We start from the raw sequence: 19359 nt of genomic DNA, 5'->3' as shown, positions 1-19359 counted from the left end.
GAGACAGCGAAGAACAAAAAGACAAAGGCAGAGGCAGCGAGACAAACAGAGCAGCACGGAGGAGAGAGAAGCGAAGGATATGGACGGGGAGGGGGAGAGGTAGAGTGATGGAGGGAGGAAGATGAGAGCGTACAGTAGATGGAGACGTGGGGGAGGGGAGCTCAGACAAAGACCAAGAGGAGAGATGCTGTTTGTGTTCCAGACCAAAAAATACAGATCAGATGCTTTAAACGCCACCCGCAGTAACAATTATTAGCCATAACAGTCTAAAATCCATCATTAGCTGCATCTATTGTGAGCAACCACGTTAACCACATATCAAAAAACAACACCTTTATGAAAAAGAAGCACACTTATTACAGAAATAATATACTTTAAAGGAATATCCACAAGTTCAAATGGAATGGAATGTTTTAGGACACTTAATTGTATGTTATTTGCAATTAAATTAAAATATATTATAGTTTCAATTCATATTAATGCAATTAGTGCTTGTTTTGACCAACTTAAAGGGATAGTCCTGTATGAGTTTCTTTGTTCTGCTGAACACAAAAGAAGATATTTAGAAGAATGTTTGTAACCAAGCAGATTGACTACCATACTATAGTAGGAAAAAAAATACTATGGTAGTCAATAGTTGCTCTATCTGCTTTGTTACAAACATTCTTCTAAATATCTTCTTTTGTGTTCAGCAGAACAAAGAAACTCATACAGGTTTGGAACAACTTGAGGGTGAGTAAATGATACCTTTGGTGAACTATACCTTTAAGTAGGACTTTTAATTAGGGCTGTCAAAAGATTAATCGCGATTAATCACATCCAAAATAAAAGTTTGTGTTTACATAATATATGTGTGTGTACTCTGTTAATTATTATTTATATATAAATACACACACATTCATGTATATATTTAAGAAATATTTGCATGTATATACTGTATATACATTTATATAATCTATAATATATATAAATATAAATGTTTTATATATAAAAATAATATGTTTTTCTTAAATATATACATGCTTGTGTATGTATTTATATATAAATAATAATTATACACAGTACACAGACATATATTATGTAAACACAAACTTTTATTTTGGATGCGATTAATCGCGATTAATCTTTTGACAGCCCTACTTTTTATACGTAATAATTTCTTAATTACTTCTATTGTCTTTGAAATATGGTTAAAGTGCACTACTGAATATATTGACAGGCATTTATGCAACTAAAATATCCTTTAATGTAATTCATATTGAAACTCGTATGTCATGTACTTGTATATATTTGTAACTACACACTGGTAATGATGAAATTGCAATTTAGTACATTTAAAATATTTTAACTTTAAATGTATTATTGAATAACACACTACTACAACTAAAAATATTTTACGTGCTTTAGTACAGTATGTTAGTCAACACCTCAAAATAGATTTAACAATGACTTAAAATGCACTTTAAAGAAAAAAAGAAAAACTTTTAATTTGAAATGATTAAGAGGGGTGTAAAGAAACATAGTACACAGTAAATTAAGTAAGCTTAAGTGGCCTTTTATTTCATTAATATTATCTTATCTCCAAGTATAGTTTTTCTTAAATATGCTGGGTTGTTTTAACCCAAATTTGGGTCAAATGTGGACAAACCCAGCTATTGGGTTACATTTTCTTAATTAAATGTTTTAACCCAATGGTTGGGTTTGTCTATATTTGACCCAAAATTGGGTAAAACAACCCAGCATTATACTTTTTGTGTACGTTTGAGGTGCAATTCACTTCTTTTTCAAAAGGTAAGTCATTGCATTCAAGCATTTTACATGAATAATGACTGTAACAGCACAAAATAAACTACATTTTTTACACTTTACAAAATGTAAAAAAAAGTGCTGGTCATGCTGTGCAAAACACATCGCTATGTATGTTGTTGTCCTGGGTGTTTTTGCACATTGCTATAAAGCTGCTTAAAGGGACAGTATGCAAGTTTTCGCCGCTAGAGGTCGCTTATTCAAAACAAAGGCGTAGCTCGATGACGCTGTGAATTAGCGAGGAATCATGGGAGTTGTAGTCTTGACTCTTCTATTATAGTTTCTATTATAGTTATAGTTCTATTATAGTTTTATTAGCGTTACGTTGGTGTGAAGCAGGATTCTAATCGATATTAGAATATCATATTAATAAAAACAGGATGACTAAATGACTGCTGCTAAATGACATACAATTAATTTTAAAATATATTGTATGATGGAGAAAGCTCTCTCTGATTATGCTATATTAATGTTGTCTCTGAGGCGGTAAAAACGTCACTCGCGGTGAATCAAGAAAACCACATTCAAACAATAAGACTAACATAACATTTCTCAAGGCCAATTTTTGAAGGGGACACAAATAATACAGTCAAAATTGTACGTTTTGGTGCACTGAAAAATGATTTTTCGTTTTTCTTTTCTCTGTCATTATCTTTGTCCAACAACACAAAGTAGTAGTTGTCGTTAGGAGTTATCATAGGTTCACCACGCGGTAATATAATTATTAAATTATCTTTCTTCTTCCACTTAGTATAAAACACCAACACAACGGTAGATTTACAATATTAGCCCAATATCAGTTCACACACATAGGCTTATCACCGTGTTAGTTGTAGTGGGGGACTTACAACAAGCTACCAAAACAACAATCGCTCAAAAATCTAAATTTTTTGTTATTGCTAATTTATTAATAACTCAGCATCGTCTGTATTAAAGAGAAAAGAATCACTTCATCCGATGTTTAAAGCGATGGACCAAACCACTGTGAGGCAAGAGAGGGGGGACTCAAAATGTTTCTAAACTTAAATATTATGATCATATGCGTGAGTCGGCGCAGACAACAAAACATATCGGACCCATTTAAATTCTGCACATAAATGCTGTATTTCAAAGCGATATGGAGGAGATTATGATGATACCAAACAGAAAGGCTCTAGTCAAACCGTGGTATTAACGAAACGCTATTGGCTGTTTCAAAAAAGAGGAGGAGCTTCTAACAGCTGGAGACGTTTTAGGGGAAATTACGTCAACACATTGAATAATGCTGCGCGTTTCAAGGCACTTCAGTGGGCCTTTAAAACGCATTTTTGCCCCGTTTGCGTTTATATTGCTTTACTACTTACACAATTATTTTTTAGTATATATGATTATATTATTTACAATACACCGTGTGGTTTTTAATGATATTTTTAGGAGGGAACAACCCTCAGATGGGGGGGTCCTGACCCCCAACCCCCCATTATTTACGCCTATGGGTAAGACGTCATTGACAGGCGACGCACGGTGGATTTAAACATTTTTGGGAACATTTGGTATAATGTAAGTTCACAAGTTTTATATAACGTTCTTTTTTGGATATTTTGATCTATAACTCTTACATATTGAGCCTAATAATGTGAATCAAATTGAGTTATGAAATTAAAATAGCGTTTGTTCAAACTCTTAGCACTAAGTATGAGCACTACTAATCATGAGTTTGACAAATCAACATACATAACACTGCACACACACCCAAAATGCATACAAAAGCAATGCACCAATTTCAATTCAAGTGGTGATACTAGCACAGGATTTGTGAGAACTAATTAGGTTTTTCTCTGGCCTTGTGATTTTTTTTCCCTCTCTTACTTTATTTCTCCCTCAGCATGTGGTCTCCTGAAGAGACATATTCAGGACGAATTAGACTTTTATGTGAGGAAACTGTGCCATCCTTATTTAGTTCCCAGCATCAATTGCACAGTCAAAGCGAGGAGTCGGACTGCTGTCTCTCACCGCATACTAGCATAACTAACAAACACGACAGCTTCTACGACAGGAAACAGAATAAGTCATAAACACAACAGTGTTTTAGTCCTACAATAAACAGAAAAAATACCATAATGCCGTCAAGAGAGAACAAAGCAAACACAACAATAGATTCCCTTCACAGCCTTCACCACATGAGATCCGCTAGGGACCGGAGCAGCGTTCAGCACACATACTGGAGTGTGTTTCAGTGTGTACTTCACACACTCAGAGGTTCTGACATGCTTTAACATCCTTTAAAGGCTATGGCGAAATACATATCTCACAGTCAGGGAAAAGAAATAGGGCAAGTAAATATTACATTTATATATCCACACACAGCCAAATCAAATGTTGTTTTTTAACCTTTACACCAAGTACTGTAGCGGTATTGTACACAGATTGTAGTACTATGATATATATATATACTACTATGGTACTGTACTACTACCATATTTATGTATAAAACCGTATTATTTACATGGCACTTCAAGGTACTTCAGAAAACACTATGGAATTACCGTTATACATGAAACATGTATATACAAAAAAACATGGTATTGTTGTTTAAATGTATATGTATCTTTGTAAGAAGTCTAATACTTTAAATAAAATGTTATGAAATTAGGTTGAAATTAGGCATTTTTTGTCGCATTAATGCCATTGTGTGAGGTAGTGGTGGTTGTTTCATTGTTCTCTTCACTGTTCTCAGCAGATTATAGGTTTAGGACACTTGTAGCCAAGCTTTTCAGAGACTAATGCCACCAAAATGTAGGCATTAGTCAATGCATACAATTAAATACAGTGTGTGTGTGGGGGTGATTCTATAATTGCAGGTACATTTGGTGTCCAAAGTCTTTTTTTTTCTCTGCTTTTTTCAAATGGTTATATTTTTTATTATTTTGATAATTTGTTACTCATTGTCATGGATCGCAAGATGTTACAGGCCATAACAATATAATCTTATAAAGCGGAAAGACATGATTTCTTGTTGTCTGAATTAGTCCATCATGTATCATTATGTATGCTTTTCTTTCGACAATATTTCATTTATTTGATTTATAAAAGCCCCAAATAGCAATTTAATTCTACAATATTAAATTGTTTAAAAATAACTTTTATCTTATTAAAAATTTTAGAAATTAAAGCTAAAGCTCCGATCTCCTCACAAAAATCTCGAAAAAAAGTCTGTTAGTGCCTTAGAAACAACTTCACTCAGAGAAGCCGTCAATCTAAGCTGTCAATCATGACGTCACACACCCCGTTTTTATAGCATCATAACTCACTAAAACTAAACTTATTTAAAAAACGAACACTTTAAATTAAATAATCGTGATAAAAACTGCCTACAATGACAGAAACCATCTTTTGGAAAAAATTATTTGAAGTGTAATTTGATTGTTTATTTTGTCTCGCATCTTGGAGGGGCGGGGCTTATGAGCTATACTGGGACCAACCACCGGGGGGGCGATCGAGACGCGGAGGCTTCAGTTTCTGAGAGAAGTGCTACAGTCTTGGTTCGTCATGTCGTAAAGATCGTATTTATGAGTTGAACGCACATGAACGCCCACCATAAAGTCGTAAATACCAGTCTGGATTTTCTTTAATCCCCGATCTTTACGAGTTGGGGGCGTGTCAGTGAGAAACATGGCGAAATAACAATACTTAAAGGTATTTAGCAGTGATATTGTCAGGTTTTTCTATATACAGCAATCGCATATGATAGCATAATATAACAATAAAATATGTAACGATAAAGTTTTAAACGGTGTGGGTAAGTGGTATTTCAAAAATGCTTTAGAAAAGTGTCTCTGGCCGAGTACCAAAACAAACTTATAGCCAATCAGCAGTGTCTACTAATGATGGGGAGAAGAGAGCGCTCAGTGGAAGTAGATTTTAAGAACCTTGTGTGATTAATTAAGAGAAAGTACTCCGCCATCTTACTCCGACGAAAGTGACTTCAACACACATGACGTCGTAAACACGACTTCCTACCTCATAAATACAAACTTCACAGGAGGACTTGAACGCACCATATGTAAGATACAGGAAATTATGTCAAAACAAGTATTTTAATCATGATTTAATTAGTGCCATGTGCTCTTAGCATTCATGCTAACGAGTGGAGTTTTTGGCTAAAAAGTTTAAAAATGCCAAATCTGTTACAGGCAAACTCTGTTACCATGTTATTTCTACATGTTGCCTAATTGGTATGTAACAGAGTTGACAAACAACATAAATTCGTTTTTTCCCACAACTTTTTGAAATGAAAAAAGTATCTACAATTATAGAATCTCTCTCTCTCTCTCTCTCTCTCTCTCAATATATTTATATTAGGGCTATCAAAATTAACGCGTTAATTACGCATTAACAAAAATTCATATCAAATTACAATCGGCTAAAAAGATACAGGTTATTTTTCTAAACAAGAGCACTCCCGAGTCCGTGTTTCTCACACTGTTAACATGAATCGCGGTGCAGTTCGAGTGAAACCGAACTCAGAGCACCTGGTAGTCTCGGGTTGCATGACAGCTTTCCCTTTACCCATTTTTCATCCAAACGTGCCCCGTTCTGAACTAAACTCCCAGTGTAAAAACATTCTTTTTTTCTATTTTAAAATGAGAGAAATCACTGCTTATTCTGAATTTTTAAGCTAAGGCTTAAGAGACATGAACAAGTTCTTTGAAAAACATCTATGACCTTTGATACATGTCTAGTCTTCATGCTCTGTTGAGTATGGCTTCACTAATTATAAACATAAATTTGCATAAAGCATGCATATTTGTCCATTCCCATGTTGATTAGAGTATTAAAAACGTGAAAAATATTAAATTAAGGTACATTTAGAACTGATAAAAATGTGTGATTAAGTTGTGATTAATCACGAGTTAACTCATGATAATCATGTGATTAATTGTGATTAAATATTTTAAACGATTGACAGCCCTAATATACATATATTTCATTTTGTCTTAAGCCTGCTAACTCAAATCGAGACATTATCACAACTACTGCTCACAGATCTTACACAGACAGTACGCAATAAAAAAATTATTTAATATATATCATATAGTCTTATATATATATATATATATATATATATAAAGTCTTCTTTAATGCATATAAAAAAGAAAATGTTAGAATGTAGAGAAACTATATAGTACTTGTTAATATTTTCAATTTATTTCTGCTTTAATTAAAAATGTTGTTAAAAGTTTTAGTAATTCTATTGTTTTGTCTTTTTTTAAATATAGCTTTTGTGTCTGTAATTTTTATAATTTTTTATTTCAGTTTTAGTTTGGTACCCCATGTTAATGAAACTAAATGAAAATAAGAAAAGTTTATTTCTTTATATTTTATATTATGTCAGTTAACATTATTCGTTTCAAGTAAAGATTTTTTTTTGGTTTTAGTTTTTGTTAACAATAATAACACTGATGCTAGTCAAATCTATATATTTAATAATATGTGTCAAATAATGTTCTCAGTCTGTGATGGGGCATCCCAGACAGAAGCTACAATAGTTTACTTTAAATTAAATGGAAATTAAATTAAATTACACATAATTTAATCTTGCAAATAACATAGATAATTGTAGGTGTTTAATTGTAGAAAATGTTAGAATGCTATGATTTCCCAAAATAAACAAGGAAATATATAATTTTTTGTAATTACTTTTTTTTGTATTTTTCAGGTGTTCTATTATATACATACATACTTTTAGGACATCTCGCACAATCTGAAACATAGATTCAGTGAGATCTTCAATAAAACGCTAATTTTCCACTGAACAATACAACTACCCAGCATGCTTCACAATGCGGCTAAACCACTGCCACACCAAAACAGCCTAAAATCTCCTTTCGAAAAATGAAGCTTTTCTAAAAACTGAATGAATTTCCTCACAATGCTCCCGAGTCCTTGTTGTACAGTAAATGTGTGCTGGTCATTACAGAAAGCAACCGCTGAGCATTTATTATCCAAATCCAACAAACTGGTGGGTCTTAACTGCTCCTGTGGCTAAAATTAAACTGTCAGATGGAGACAGCGATCTAACCTCGCCGGGTTGCAGCTTCTCAGACTCTGAAATGAAGAGGTTTCGTTTCTGCGATGGGCTAGACACGGGACGGAGAAATCAATTGATAGCTCAGGAACAGAACTAAATCAGACTGAAAATCCTGCACGACTGTATATACAGTGGAGCCCAACCACCAAATGACCAAAAAGCTCCATTATGCCGTGTATTGAGCTGTATTAAGTACTGAAAAATCTACTTCCTGTAAGAATCAAAGCAAATGGTTCAATGGGTTTACCTCAGAAATGCTTAGGTTTGGGTTTTTGTGCCTTTTTTAATTAGATTAGACACTGGGATTGCTCTAATGTGCAGACAGTAGTTCGATACACTGGCCCCTTTAAATACAACATCTACAAACTAGACAAAACTGGATAAACAAGAAAGTTGGTGCTATGCGATTCCTGTGTTGTTTCTGGCGATAAAGCAAGTCAGGAAAAAGCAATTGCAGATTTATTAACATTATTGTCATTCCCATTATTATACCACTGAACCAATATTCTTTGCCTTTGATGAATATGTTCTGATGACGACCATATCCTTTTTGCCCCGTGAACTCTGACCTTTGCAGATAACAGCTGTCATCCACTACAACAGACGTCACTGTCAGACCAAGACTTTTGCACCTTGTCAAACGACATTCAGAAAACATAACCGGCATACTTTTAATTCAAGATCATAATTCGAGTCAAAACTCAAGTCGCCTCCAAGAGTCCCGTTTGCAACCCATTTTACTTCCATAATGTGAAACAGGATATTTAACATATCATATAAATGTGAGATTGTGGTCCAGTGGGTTAAACCATGGAACTGATTCGCAGAAGGTTGCTGGTTCGATCCCAGTGGTCCCCATCAGTGTGTCCTTGAGAAAGGCACTTTACTCCATGTTGCCCCAGGGGGATTGTCCCTGTAATAAGGGCACTGTAAGTCGCTTTGGATAAAAGCGTCTGCCAAATGCATAAATGTAAATACAAATAACATATTAACCCTTAACATATAATAAGGGTTTTATTAATCAGGAAATGTTGCCTTCATGTTGATGTTTGATGTCATTTATAGACTGTATCCATCTATTATATGACTATTAATTTCAGAAATCAGAAAAAAATGTGTTGTTATTCAATTCAAATTTCAAATTTGTTATTGTTGACTAATACTTTTAAAAGGTTTTTTGTTAATTGGAAATAAAGCTTAAATAAGATAAAATATACATATCTGATGGAAACTCATATTTAAATATATATATATATATACACAAATATATATATATATATATATATATATATATATATATATATATATATATATATATATATATATATATATATATATATATATATATATATATATATATATATATATATATATATATATACACAAATATATATATATATATATATATATATATATATATATATATATATATATATATATATATATATATATATATATATATATATATATATATATATATATATATATATATATATATATATAAGGGCTGTCAAAAGATTAATCGCGATTAATCGCATCCAAAATAAAAGTTTGTTTACATAATATATGTGTGTGTACTCTGTTAATTATTATTTATATATAAATACACACATTCAGGTATATATTTAAGAAATATTTGCATGTATATACTGTATATACATTTATATAAACTATAATATATTTAAATATAAATGTTTTATATATAAAAATAATATTTTTTTCTTAAATATATACATGCTTGTGTGTGTATTTATATATAAATAATAATTAACAGAGTACACACATATATATTATGTAAACACAAACTTTTATTTTGGATGCGATTAATCACGATTAATCTTTTGACAGCCCTAATATATATATATATATATATCAGTGAATTGCCAAGGCGAACATTTAAAAAAAAATTGTGGAAGTACTACAATAACTAAAACTAAAATGTATTAAAGCAGAATGGAAATGTATTTTTTTTTTTAAATAGTCAAAAAATAGTAACAAAAATGTAAGCTAAAATTTAATAAAAAACTTAAAATATAAAAATAAAAGCTATTAAAAATATAAATAAATACTATAATAATATATAAATAATACTAAAATAACACTGCATGAAAATATACAAGTGCAATATTTAAATATTTAAAAAATATATTATTTTTTTTATAGTATGTGTACTTACAGTGTACTTACCTAAGAAGGAATGGTAATAAAGGTAACTACATGCGTAATATAAGGTAACTAATAAGTACATAGTATGTACATGGGGAACGGGACTGTAAAATAAAGTGTTTCCTTTGCCAGGGATACTACAGTAATCAAAGCATAAATACCAGCTCTAAGGAAATCCAAAACTAGTATCGACAGCAGCCTACTCAATGCATGACTTACAACAAGAGTAAGAGAACAGAGTTTCATCCTCCCCGACTGCCATCACCATTATCATTTTCCTCATTAGCATCTCCACTGTGTTCTTTGTCATCAATCTGCTTCAGTAAAGGAGCAGACGCTTCTTTACGGTTGGCCAGAACTCTGGTACTCCAAAAAGCATCTTAACTGCTGGTAATTGTTCAGCACAACTCAAACAAACTGCAGCAAACGCATCCAAACCCACTCCCGAATCACTGCTTCTCTGACGACTGAAGTTATTTAGTCCAGTGGAGCAGAATGAAGCCTGACATAGGAAGATATAATCTATGTAATATGGTCTAATCTGATATCATAGTCTTAAAAGATTAATAACTGAAAACAGAATGAGCAGATAACTGGATCATCATGATCAGATTATTTAGTTTTGATACTGACATCAAAACCTATTTTCCCACAAATTTTTTTATCAAACAGAAACCCTTTCTAAGGGTCCCTTTACACGACACTGATGTACTAAAATGGAAAACTTTGCGTTTTTGAACATTTTCACATAGACGAGGTTTGTAAAAACAATCCCCATTCATATGAATCCGTAAAAACGGCTAAAAATGCTGTATTCTGCTGCCAGGCCAGTAGTTGGCGATGTCCTTTTGTAAAGAAACACTTCGTGACTATTAAAGCCCGTTCACACCAACAACGATACATATAAAAGATAACTATAACGATAACTATATTAGCGACCACACCAGCAGATTTCGTTCTGTTTACACTAAGCACATGTGCGTGTCTGTCACTTAAAGGGTTAGTTCACCCAAAAATGAAAATTCTGTCATTAATTACTTAACCTCATGTCGTTCGACACCCGTCAGACCTCCGTTCATCTTCGGAACAGAAATGAAGATATTTTAGTGTAAATCTGATGGCTCAGAAAGGCCTCCATTGACACAATGGCAGGTGGTACAGTGGTTCTACAATAACTTTATAAATCGGCGAGAATAGTTTTTGTGCGCAAAGAAACCCTAAATAACGACTTATATAGTGATGACGATTTCAAAACAAGACCTCATGAAGCTTCGAAGCGTTATGAATCAGTGAGTTGATTCATGATTCGGATCGCGTGTCAAACCACCAAACTGCTGAAATTTGGCGATTCAAACTGCTGATTCGACTCACTGATTCATAACGCTTCGAAGCTCATGATGCCGTGTTTTGAAATCGTCATCACTATATAAGTTGTTATTTAGGGGTTTTTTGCGCACAAAAACTATTCTCGCCGATTTATAAAGTTATTGTAGAACCACTGTAGTGAGATGGACTTTGTAACGACGTCTTTAGTGCCTTTTAAGGGTCTTGAGAGTGAACCGTGCCATTGTGCCAATGGAGGCCTTTCAGAGCCATCAGATTTACACTAAAATATCTTAATTTCTGTTCTGAAGATGAACGGAGGCCTAAAGGGTGTCGAACGACATGAGGGTAAGTAATTAATGACAGAATTTTCATTTTTGGGTGAACTAACCCTTTAAATAATCGAGCTTGTTACAGCAGGATTGATTCTGATTGGCTCTCACTGTTTTTATCGTTCATCAGCTGGATAAAATCGCTCTGAAAGTGATTCCAACGATATCGTTTCTCTGAGCGGTTATCGTTATAGCTGTGGTATGAACTCTGCTATTCTTTAATATTGAGGAATATATCTTTAATGTTATCTTTATAGTTATTGTCCTTGTTGTGAACAGGCTTTTAGTCTCGCGTAGCCAGACCTTCAGGCTGACAGCAGAAGGTCTAAACCATAGATATACATAATAAAGGCTAGATGTCTCGTCCGCGCTGCTGGCCAATGGAGGTCGACGTCCGCACCTGGCGGCCATCTTGTCACAGTCAGCTCGCTCGCTCGTAACATTGTTTTCATGGTGCTTGCACTTTTTAAATAACCATAACTTGCTAAATTTTCTACCGATTTTCAAACTGTTTGGTTTGTTATAAACGTCAGAGATGTAGTTATGACACTGCATAGCCTACTTATGAAAAATTATTCATAATTTGTTTAAGCATCCATAATTATAGCCACGTTAATAACGTTTGTAAGAAACCAAACCATTTGTAAATCCGTCAAGATTTCACGTCAAGAGTATTTGTGTTTGTGCAGATCACTCGCCTTACATCAGGGACTACAGAGCCTGCCTGTGACAAGATGGCCGCCGGTGATGACGTTAGAGACTCCGCCGTAAGACATCTAGCTTTTATTATGTATATCTATGGTCTAAACTCCATAGAAGCTTTCATTGGCCAAAAGTTCGTTTTGCTCTGTGTCATGTTTAGAGGCGTGAAAATGTATCGTCATGGGGCCTCATTCATGAAACACGAGAAGAACGAATTTGTGTGTAAATCGTTCGTAAAGCCGCTCTGACGTAAATTTTCGGATTCACGAAAATGTTCGTATTTTCAAAATGTTAGTTGGTACGAAAGAAATGTACACCTGCTCCCTACCACGTGTAAATGTTGCGTAAAACATTTGAGCATTCTGTGTTTTAATTTAGGCAAACTGATGACATTGCATTTTGATGCACTATGTACCATAATGATATTTCAATAGTTGATTTGGCCGGCCTTTTTTTTTTTTTTTTTTTTTACTGTTCATCGTTGGGTAATAGGCAGCACTCGTCACTGTCACTTTTTACAAAATCTACACCGACCAATCATCGCACTTGTATACCGACTGAACAACAATAATGGAGAATATTGCTTTTTACTGCATTTTTTATATTCAGTTATATTCTTCTAAATGAGATGCTAGTAACACATTTCTGTATCATATTCATAGCAATCAAAGCATCTCAGATGGAAAAACGCTGCCCTTGCAAAGCACTTTCAAGCACCACCAGCTGGCCGTTTTCAGAAGAGCACCAGGCGTTTTTAGCTGGCTAGAATGCTTTGATGGACACATGATAATTTAATATTTATTGCTAGGCATATGGCCAATTAGTCTCTTTATCATTTATGCAAAATACTGGAGCCAAATCTGAGAAAGAAATCCAGAAGATTCCATAGTGTTCCTGCACACGTCATTTGCAGTTGTAACTCAGGGGGCGGGGATTATGCTAATTATGAATGAGTGCGCACGTGCGTCCTATTTGCGAATGTTTGGAATTCAATAATATACACACGTTTAACGACCGAATCCGTGGTATACGAAGCGTTTGTGAATCTGAAGGAGAGTTTTCGTAAATGTCCATTTTACGAAAAAAATTACTCAGAATTTGCTCACATATTTACGAAAGTTTCATGAATGAGGCCCAAAGTGTCTACAATTACAGACTGGTAAAACTCTTGGACGCATTTCAAAGAGTCTATGCCATAAACTTTACATATTTTACATACTTTTGAAAATCCAGCGTTTAGTTGATCCTGATAAGCAATCATTGTCACAGTTGTAAACAAAACGGATTTCTTTTTCCATGAGGGGGTTTGGCTTCATGGCATCTTTGTTTCAAGGCGGACTGTTAAAAAACAAGATACACACGTGTCCAGTAAATCCTGTATAATTCAACCAATCAGATGATGACTTCAAAATGGCCCTGCTCGCGAGGTAGTACTTTTTCAAAGTTCAGGAACTTTCAAGGGTGGGACTTGGGCGCTGAACATGCTGATTGGTTAAGTTCACGCAGCATTTTGTTTGGTCGACTAGACACGGCATTTTATTTCAACCACTATTTTGTCTGTTGCGGTGCGTGCAGTAAGAGTTGATTGCTATTCGAATCAACAATGGAGTTTAAAAAAATATGACCGATGGGCCGACGACGAGGTTCAGGCTTTATTAAACTTATTTGCAAAGGACGAAATCCAGTGGGAACTTTAAAGTCGACGCACGCAGTTCTACGTCACCGGACTAATCTTTACGGTACTTTAGGGCGTTTTCACACCTGAAAGTCCGCTCCAAGGTCTGAACCGAAGTTCATGTTTTGATACATTTTATACATTCGGTTAGTTTTGGTTTGGTTTCACATTGCAATTATGTGAGCGCACTAAAGAACTGAACATGACACACTTGTGTCCACTCGTCTTCATCTATGTGGGCGGCATCTGGACATTGATTGGTTTGTAAACAGACGTGCGTCTGACGTCAGCGTATTTGACAAGAATGAATCAACGGACGCATATCGTTGCCACTATTGAACAGTGCACATTGCTTAACTATTTTCTTTTCGTTACGTTTAAAAGTGGACATTTCAAGCTTTATATTCACATATTTCTCATGTTTGTGAGACGAGTAGCTGCTGAGTTTCGGTTTATTTGAGATGTGCTCCAGTTCATGTGCAAAGCATGTGATCGCTCCCGCGATTATTGTCTGCTATTGACTATTTGCTTCTTATTTATTAAATCCAGGCAATTATCTTGATTAAAATTAAGACACAGATACGAAATTCACATTAAAGAAAGGCTTTCTAAGCAAAATCATACATTTTTTTCAAAATAATTTCTTACCTTCTGTCTTCTGATATTGCGCATCTTTTCACTTTTCATAATCAATGTAGCCAAGATGAAATTTAAAAATAACATTATAATATTTAAACATAAACAGGAACTTCCTGTAAATGGTCTGAAAGTACGAACCATACAGAAAATGCTTTCACACTAGAAACGAGCCGAACCTTTGTTCAGTTTGATCCGGAGCGAGACGACCTCTTTTTGTTGGACCAAATTTCGTCTGTTTGGTCCGGACCGTGGTCCAGGTGAGGTTTCACACCTGCAATTTTGATTTGGACCAAACTGAAAAGTCTGAAAATCTGGACCAAACAAGGTAGGTGTGAAAGCGCCCTTAGACCGCTTCTGAGACCTAAAATGACAAATGGGACACCCTGCGGTCTCGTGGACTTAACGGACACACGCACGCAGCGGCCATTGTAAGTACACAAGACCGAAAGTGCACATGAAGTGTGCCATTTGGGACAGGGCCACCGACAGCAACAGGTCTGCTGATAAGCGCGATAAGCCGTGAAAGATCCACTACTGACAGGATGCTGTACACGTAAACACACACACACACACACACACACACACACACACACACACACACACACACACACACACACACACACACACACACACAAGAAGAGGATCATACTCCTCAGTTGGTAACAACCTCACAGTGAAAGCCCTGCACAATTAATTCCATATTGCAACTTGTTATTTATTGTTTTTTGCATATTTGTTTATTTTTAGTTGTCGGGGGGGGGGGGGGGGGGGGGTCGGGGTCTAATGCCATTTCATGCATTCTGACTTATTTACACTGTTAAAGAGTTGATTCTCATGCTAAACATGGCCAACATTTCAAAAAACGAGTTGGACGTATGACGGAGTATTTCTGTGCCAAATACACTCCTTCAGGATTCGAATAAGTTTCAGAACGTTTTTTTTTAGTATGGCCCTGTATGATGTCATAAAGGGCGGAATTCCTTGTATGGCCACTTCTCCCGGATGAGCATGCACACACACACACACACACACACACACACACACACACACACACACACACACACACACACACACACACACACACACACACACACACACACACACACACACACACACACACACACACACACACACACACACATGATTTAGCATTAAGCTTTGTATCAGTAGAAACTCTGTAGTATATTTGAATTATGGTACTTTCCCCCCTCATATCCCCCTGAGATGAGAGAATTATGCATTTTATTTCTGGAAAAAATCCTCAGATGACGCAAATATCGTCATTTTGTCTCATCGGACGATTTTTGGCCAGAGACTATAGACTACAGCCAGTAGAGGGAGCTGTTCCTCATGTTATCAACCCGCCCACAGCGGAGGGATCTCACTCACAGAATGTAAATGCGCTTGGATCGGGCATTCATAACGGAGCGGTGCAGAGCAAAGTGAGTGTTTAAACTTTTCATTGAATTCCTATGAAAGTTTAGCTTCCATATGCGATCAGAAAATGCGCCACACTGGACACACACTGAGAATGATGCCGCGCTTAACGTTACCTCAGCTCTGCTCAGCTCAACTTCCCTCTCGTGCTCCTGCTACATTTGTCCTGTGACTTTCGTTCGGCTCACTCACACTTTATTGAAAAGACACGTTCGGTTTTTAATTGTAGTGTTTCTTCTCTAACTGAATGAAAGTATTGTATTATTATGAAGATCAAAACGACGCTGGGGGAGGTGTAGGGTGTGGCCTCGTAGGGCAGCGAAGCAAGTGCATTCTGGGAGTTGTTGTCTTTCATCCACATGAGACAAAAATAAATGTTCTATCTTTTCTCAGTCTAGAAGGCACCAAATTCAAAAATAATTTCACATTTCTACTACATAAATGACCCAGTTTAAATACATATTCATCTTCCCAGAATCGGTACAGCGTATCTGTCTTATATAAATATAATAAAACTAAAGACTCTTGGGAGATATGAAGGATCAACATGACTATAGGTACTCAAGATTAGACTGGCAGAAACTGTGTGTTATGTACCCTTTAACCAAACATTTTAAAATGGCTCTTTGGTCAAATAGGCTTCCTTGACCCCTGTTGAACACATAATATGCATGCGCATGATGTCACTTTTACATGGAGATCATAACTGTATCGTTTTTCGCAAAAGTTGCATTTTCAGGCCCCCAAAATTCTGTTGTCATGTAAATGAACAGACAAAAGGTATTAAAAACGTCAATTTTTTGTTGAAAACGATGTTGTATAAATGCCCCCCAAGACTGTAAATATCAGTTTATGCAAGTTAGGGACTACAACAAATCTTATGAATTAAAAATTAGGTCATAAAGCCAAATAATGTGATTGCGCTGTTTTGTAATGAATCAATCAAAGTAAACTGTGGCCGTATGAATCAGTGTACATTAGGTGCATGTAGCTATTACGTGCAATCATGCTGAAGCCACCTGCTACAAGTCCCGCTCATGAATGAAACAAAGAAACCGAGGGTTACAACACTCCTGGCATGGGAACAGAAACAACAAACTCTTGAAATATCAATGAATCTATAATATCGCCATTTATGAAACGTTTAGGACATAAAAGTATATGCATGCACGTTGATTTCGGTCTTGCTTACACAATACATTAATAACAACCTACATATCACAACATTTGTACAACCTATTCATCTACTGTAATAGCCGTTTATACTTGCAGTGAAAATCAACCTTTCGACAAGCAATTTATGCCATTAAGAAACGCTCTATCTTTAAATATCATGACATAACAGAGTAAATGGTAAGGTCTCTATTCACCAAGTAACCTATTGCCACAACAAAGCTGAATCCAGGAGAACTGCTGTTGTGAGCTCTGGCTCTCTACTCAAAAGCATCCCTGCCTTTCCCATCAATTATGGAGGAACCTATATTTGGAACACACACACACAAAGACAGCAGCTGCACATCAAAACAAAAAGCATTACGTGGCTATAAATGCAACCTCTATCATTCAAAACAGTTATTGGGTCCTTAAGGAAAATTATTATGCTAGCTAATCTCCATCTTAACTGAAGCTCTTTGTTCTGTCTTTGCTCAATAAGATGCACGTATTTAACACTGTATCTAACGTTGCACTGAGCATAAAGCCTTGAACGTGTTGCTCCCCGACGAAGATATATGGGGTATAATAAGGGAATGCATGTGGAGTGAGTGGCGCAATGAAATTATACAATTACTGGCAACCTGATAATGGCTTCAGTGTGCTGTATTTCCAGGAAGAGCTCACACTTAATGTCTGTCTGGGGCCGAATATAAGGCAAACGGAGCAGAGAGATATAATGAGAATTCATACACATGTGGGTTGTTTGGTTGCATTGCTGCAGATGTGCATAGCTGTATCACAAATACAAAAAAATCACAAATTTCAAAACAAGGTAAATGTATTTTTGATATGGATGGATTGGTACATCATTTTTAATCGTGCTTATGTGCTTTACCTGACAAATGTAATATACAAAGAGTGTTACTGTTTTCAGATATGGTACATTTATTCACATGTGGATGGTTTGGTTGCATTGTTATTGTTGCATTTCAACTATAATGCAAATCATTAAGAATAATCAAGCATTTTAATATCATTCGAATATGATAGAGTTATTCAGATATTGATGGTTTGGGGTGCATTGTTATTGTTTTACCTGTAGTATCATACTTGTTTACGATTTTCGGGTATGGTATGTACCACTAAGCATATGTTTTTAATGGTGATTATTAGCCATTATCTGTTTAAAACGAAAAATAAATATTTATCAAAGAATATCTTTGGTTGTTCTTTTGGCTTATTTATCCATGCATCCCTATATCAGTAGTTATTTACTATGTTTGACCGACTTCAGCTAATAAAACCGTTTGAATATATAGTTCATTCATCAGCTACCCAGATGGACCAGCTCGCTTTACGCGCGGTGGAGGTGAGGATGGTGGACATGACATCTCTCTCCACGTACCTCAACAATGAAGGTCCTCTCTTCTCCACAAACAGACACGACCCAGAAGAGAATGTGGAAATAGCACGTTTTCCAACAGAACCCCGGGAGTCCCGTCTTTCTCCCCCTGGCTCCCACCCCCGCCATGACTGTCCCCGAATTCCCCCCACCGTCCGCCGTTGATTTCCAGGCTTGTTTCTTGTGTATGGTCTTTATTATTTCAGAAACACAACGCGCGTCCTATATTCCCGATGGTGCTTTGAGCGTTTCTTCTCGTTCAAGCGTTAAATTCGCATGCCATTGTGTGTTGCGTCTCTTCTCAAGGTGGTGCGTTCAAGTGATGCTGCGCCGCTGATGAGCTCGAGCGAATGCAGCACCGTCAGCGCGCACAGCCCCACGCGGGAGTCCGAGTCGTTGAGCGAGTCGGTTCTTTTGAACGAGTCGTTTATTTAAAAAAAAAAAAAAATCGGTAAATAGGCTACTTGTACTCTTCACCACCTCCATTAAAAGGGGATTGGAAATAAAAGAAGTGTAACGCTTCGGGTTATGCTTCCTCTTTATGATTCTCTCTGAGGGAGGTATAGAGGAAAATTTCTCAAAACAATAACCCAATCAGAAATAAATCTAGATTTAAAATGTGTGTTTACAAGACATTGTGCAAAATATTCGA

General features: G+C 35.7%; 1 protein-coding gene across 1 annotated transcript in view; it reads right to left on the bottom strand.

Annotated features, from left to right (window-relative positions):
- Positions 1 to 19059, bottom strand: part of mmp24 (matrix metallopeptidase 24) — a gene marked incomplete at its 3' end in the record, with an annotated part of 62312 nt that extends 43253 nt beyond the window's left edge. Inside the window, exon 1 of the mRNA XM_079840908.1 lies at positions 18711 to 19059. Within this exon, the coding sequence (XP_079697034.1) occupies positions 18711 to 18836 (126 nt within the window). The 5' untranslated portion in view covers positions 18837 to 19059. The remainder of the gene's footprint in view (positions 1 to 18710) is intronic.
- Positions 19060 to 19359: the final 300 nt, after the last annotated feature.

The sequence above is a fragment of the Gobio gobio genome, assembly GCF_949357685.1.
Source record: "Gobio gobio genome assembly, chromosome: 17".
Taxonomy (NCBI): Eukaryota; Metazoa; Chordata; class Actinopteri; order Cypriniformes; family Gobionidae; genus Gobio; species Gobio gobio.
Note: the sequence above shows the minus strand (reverse complement) of the source record. Positions and strands in the feature narration are given on the sequence as shown.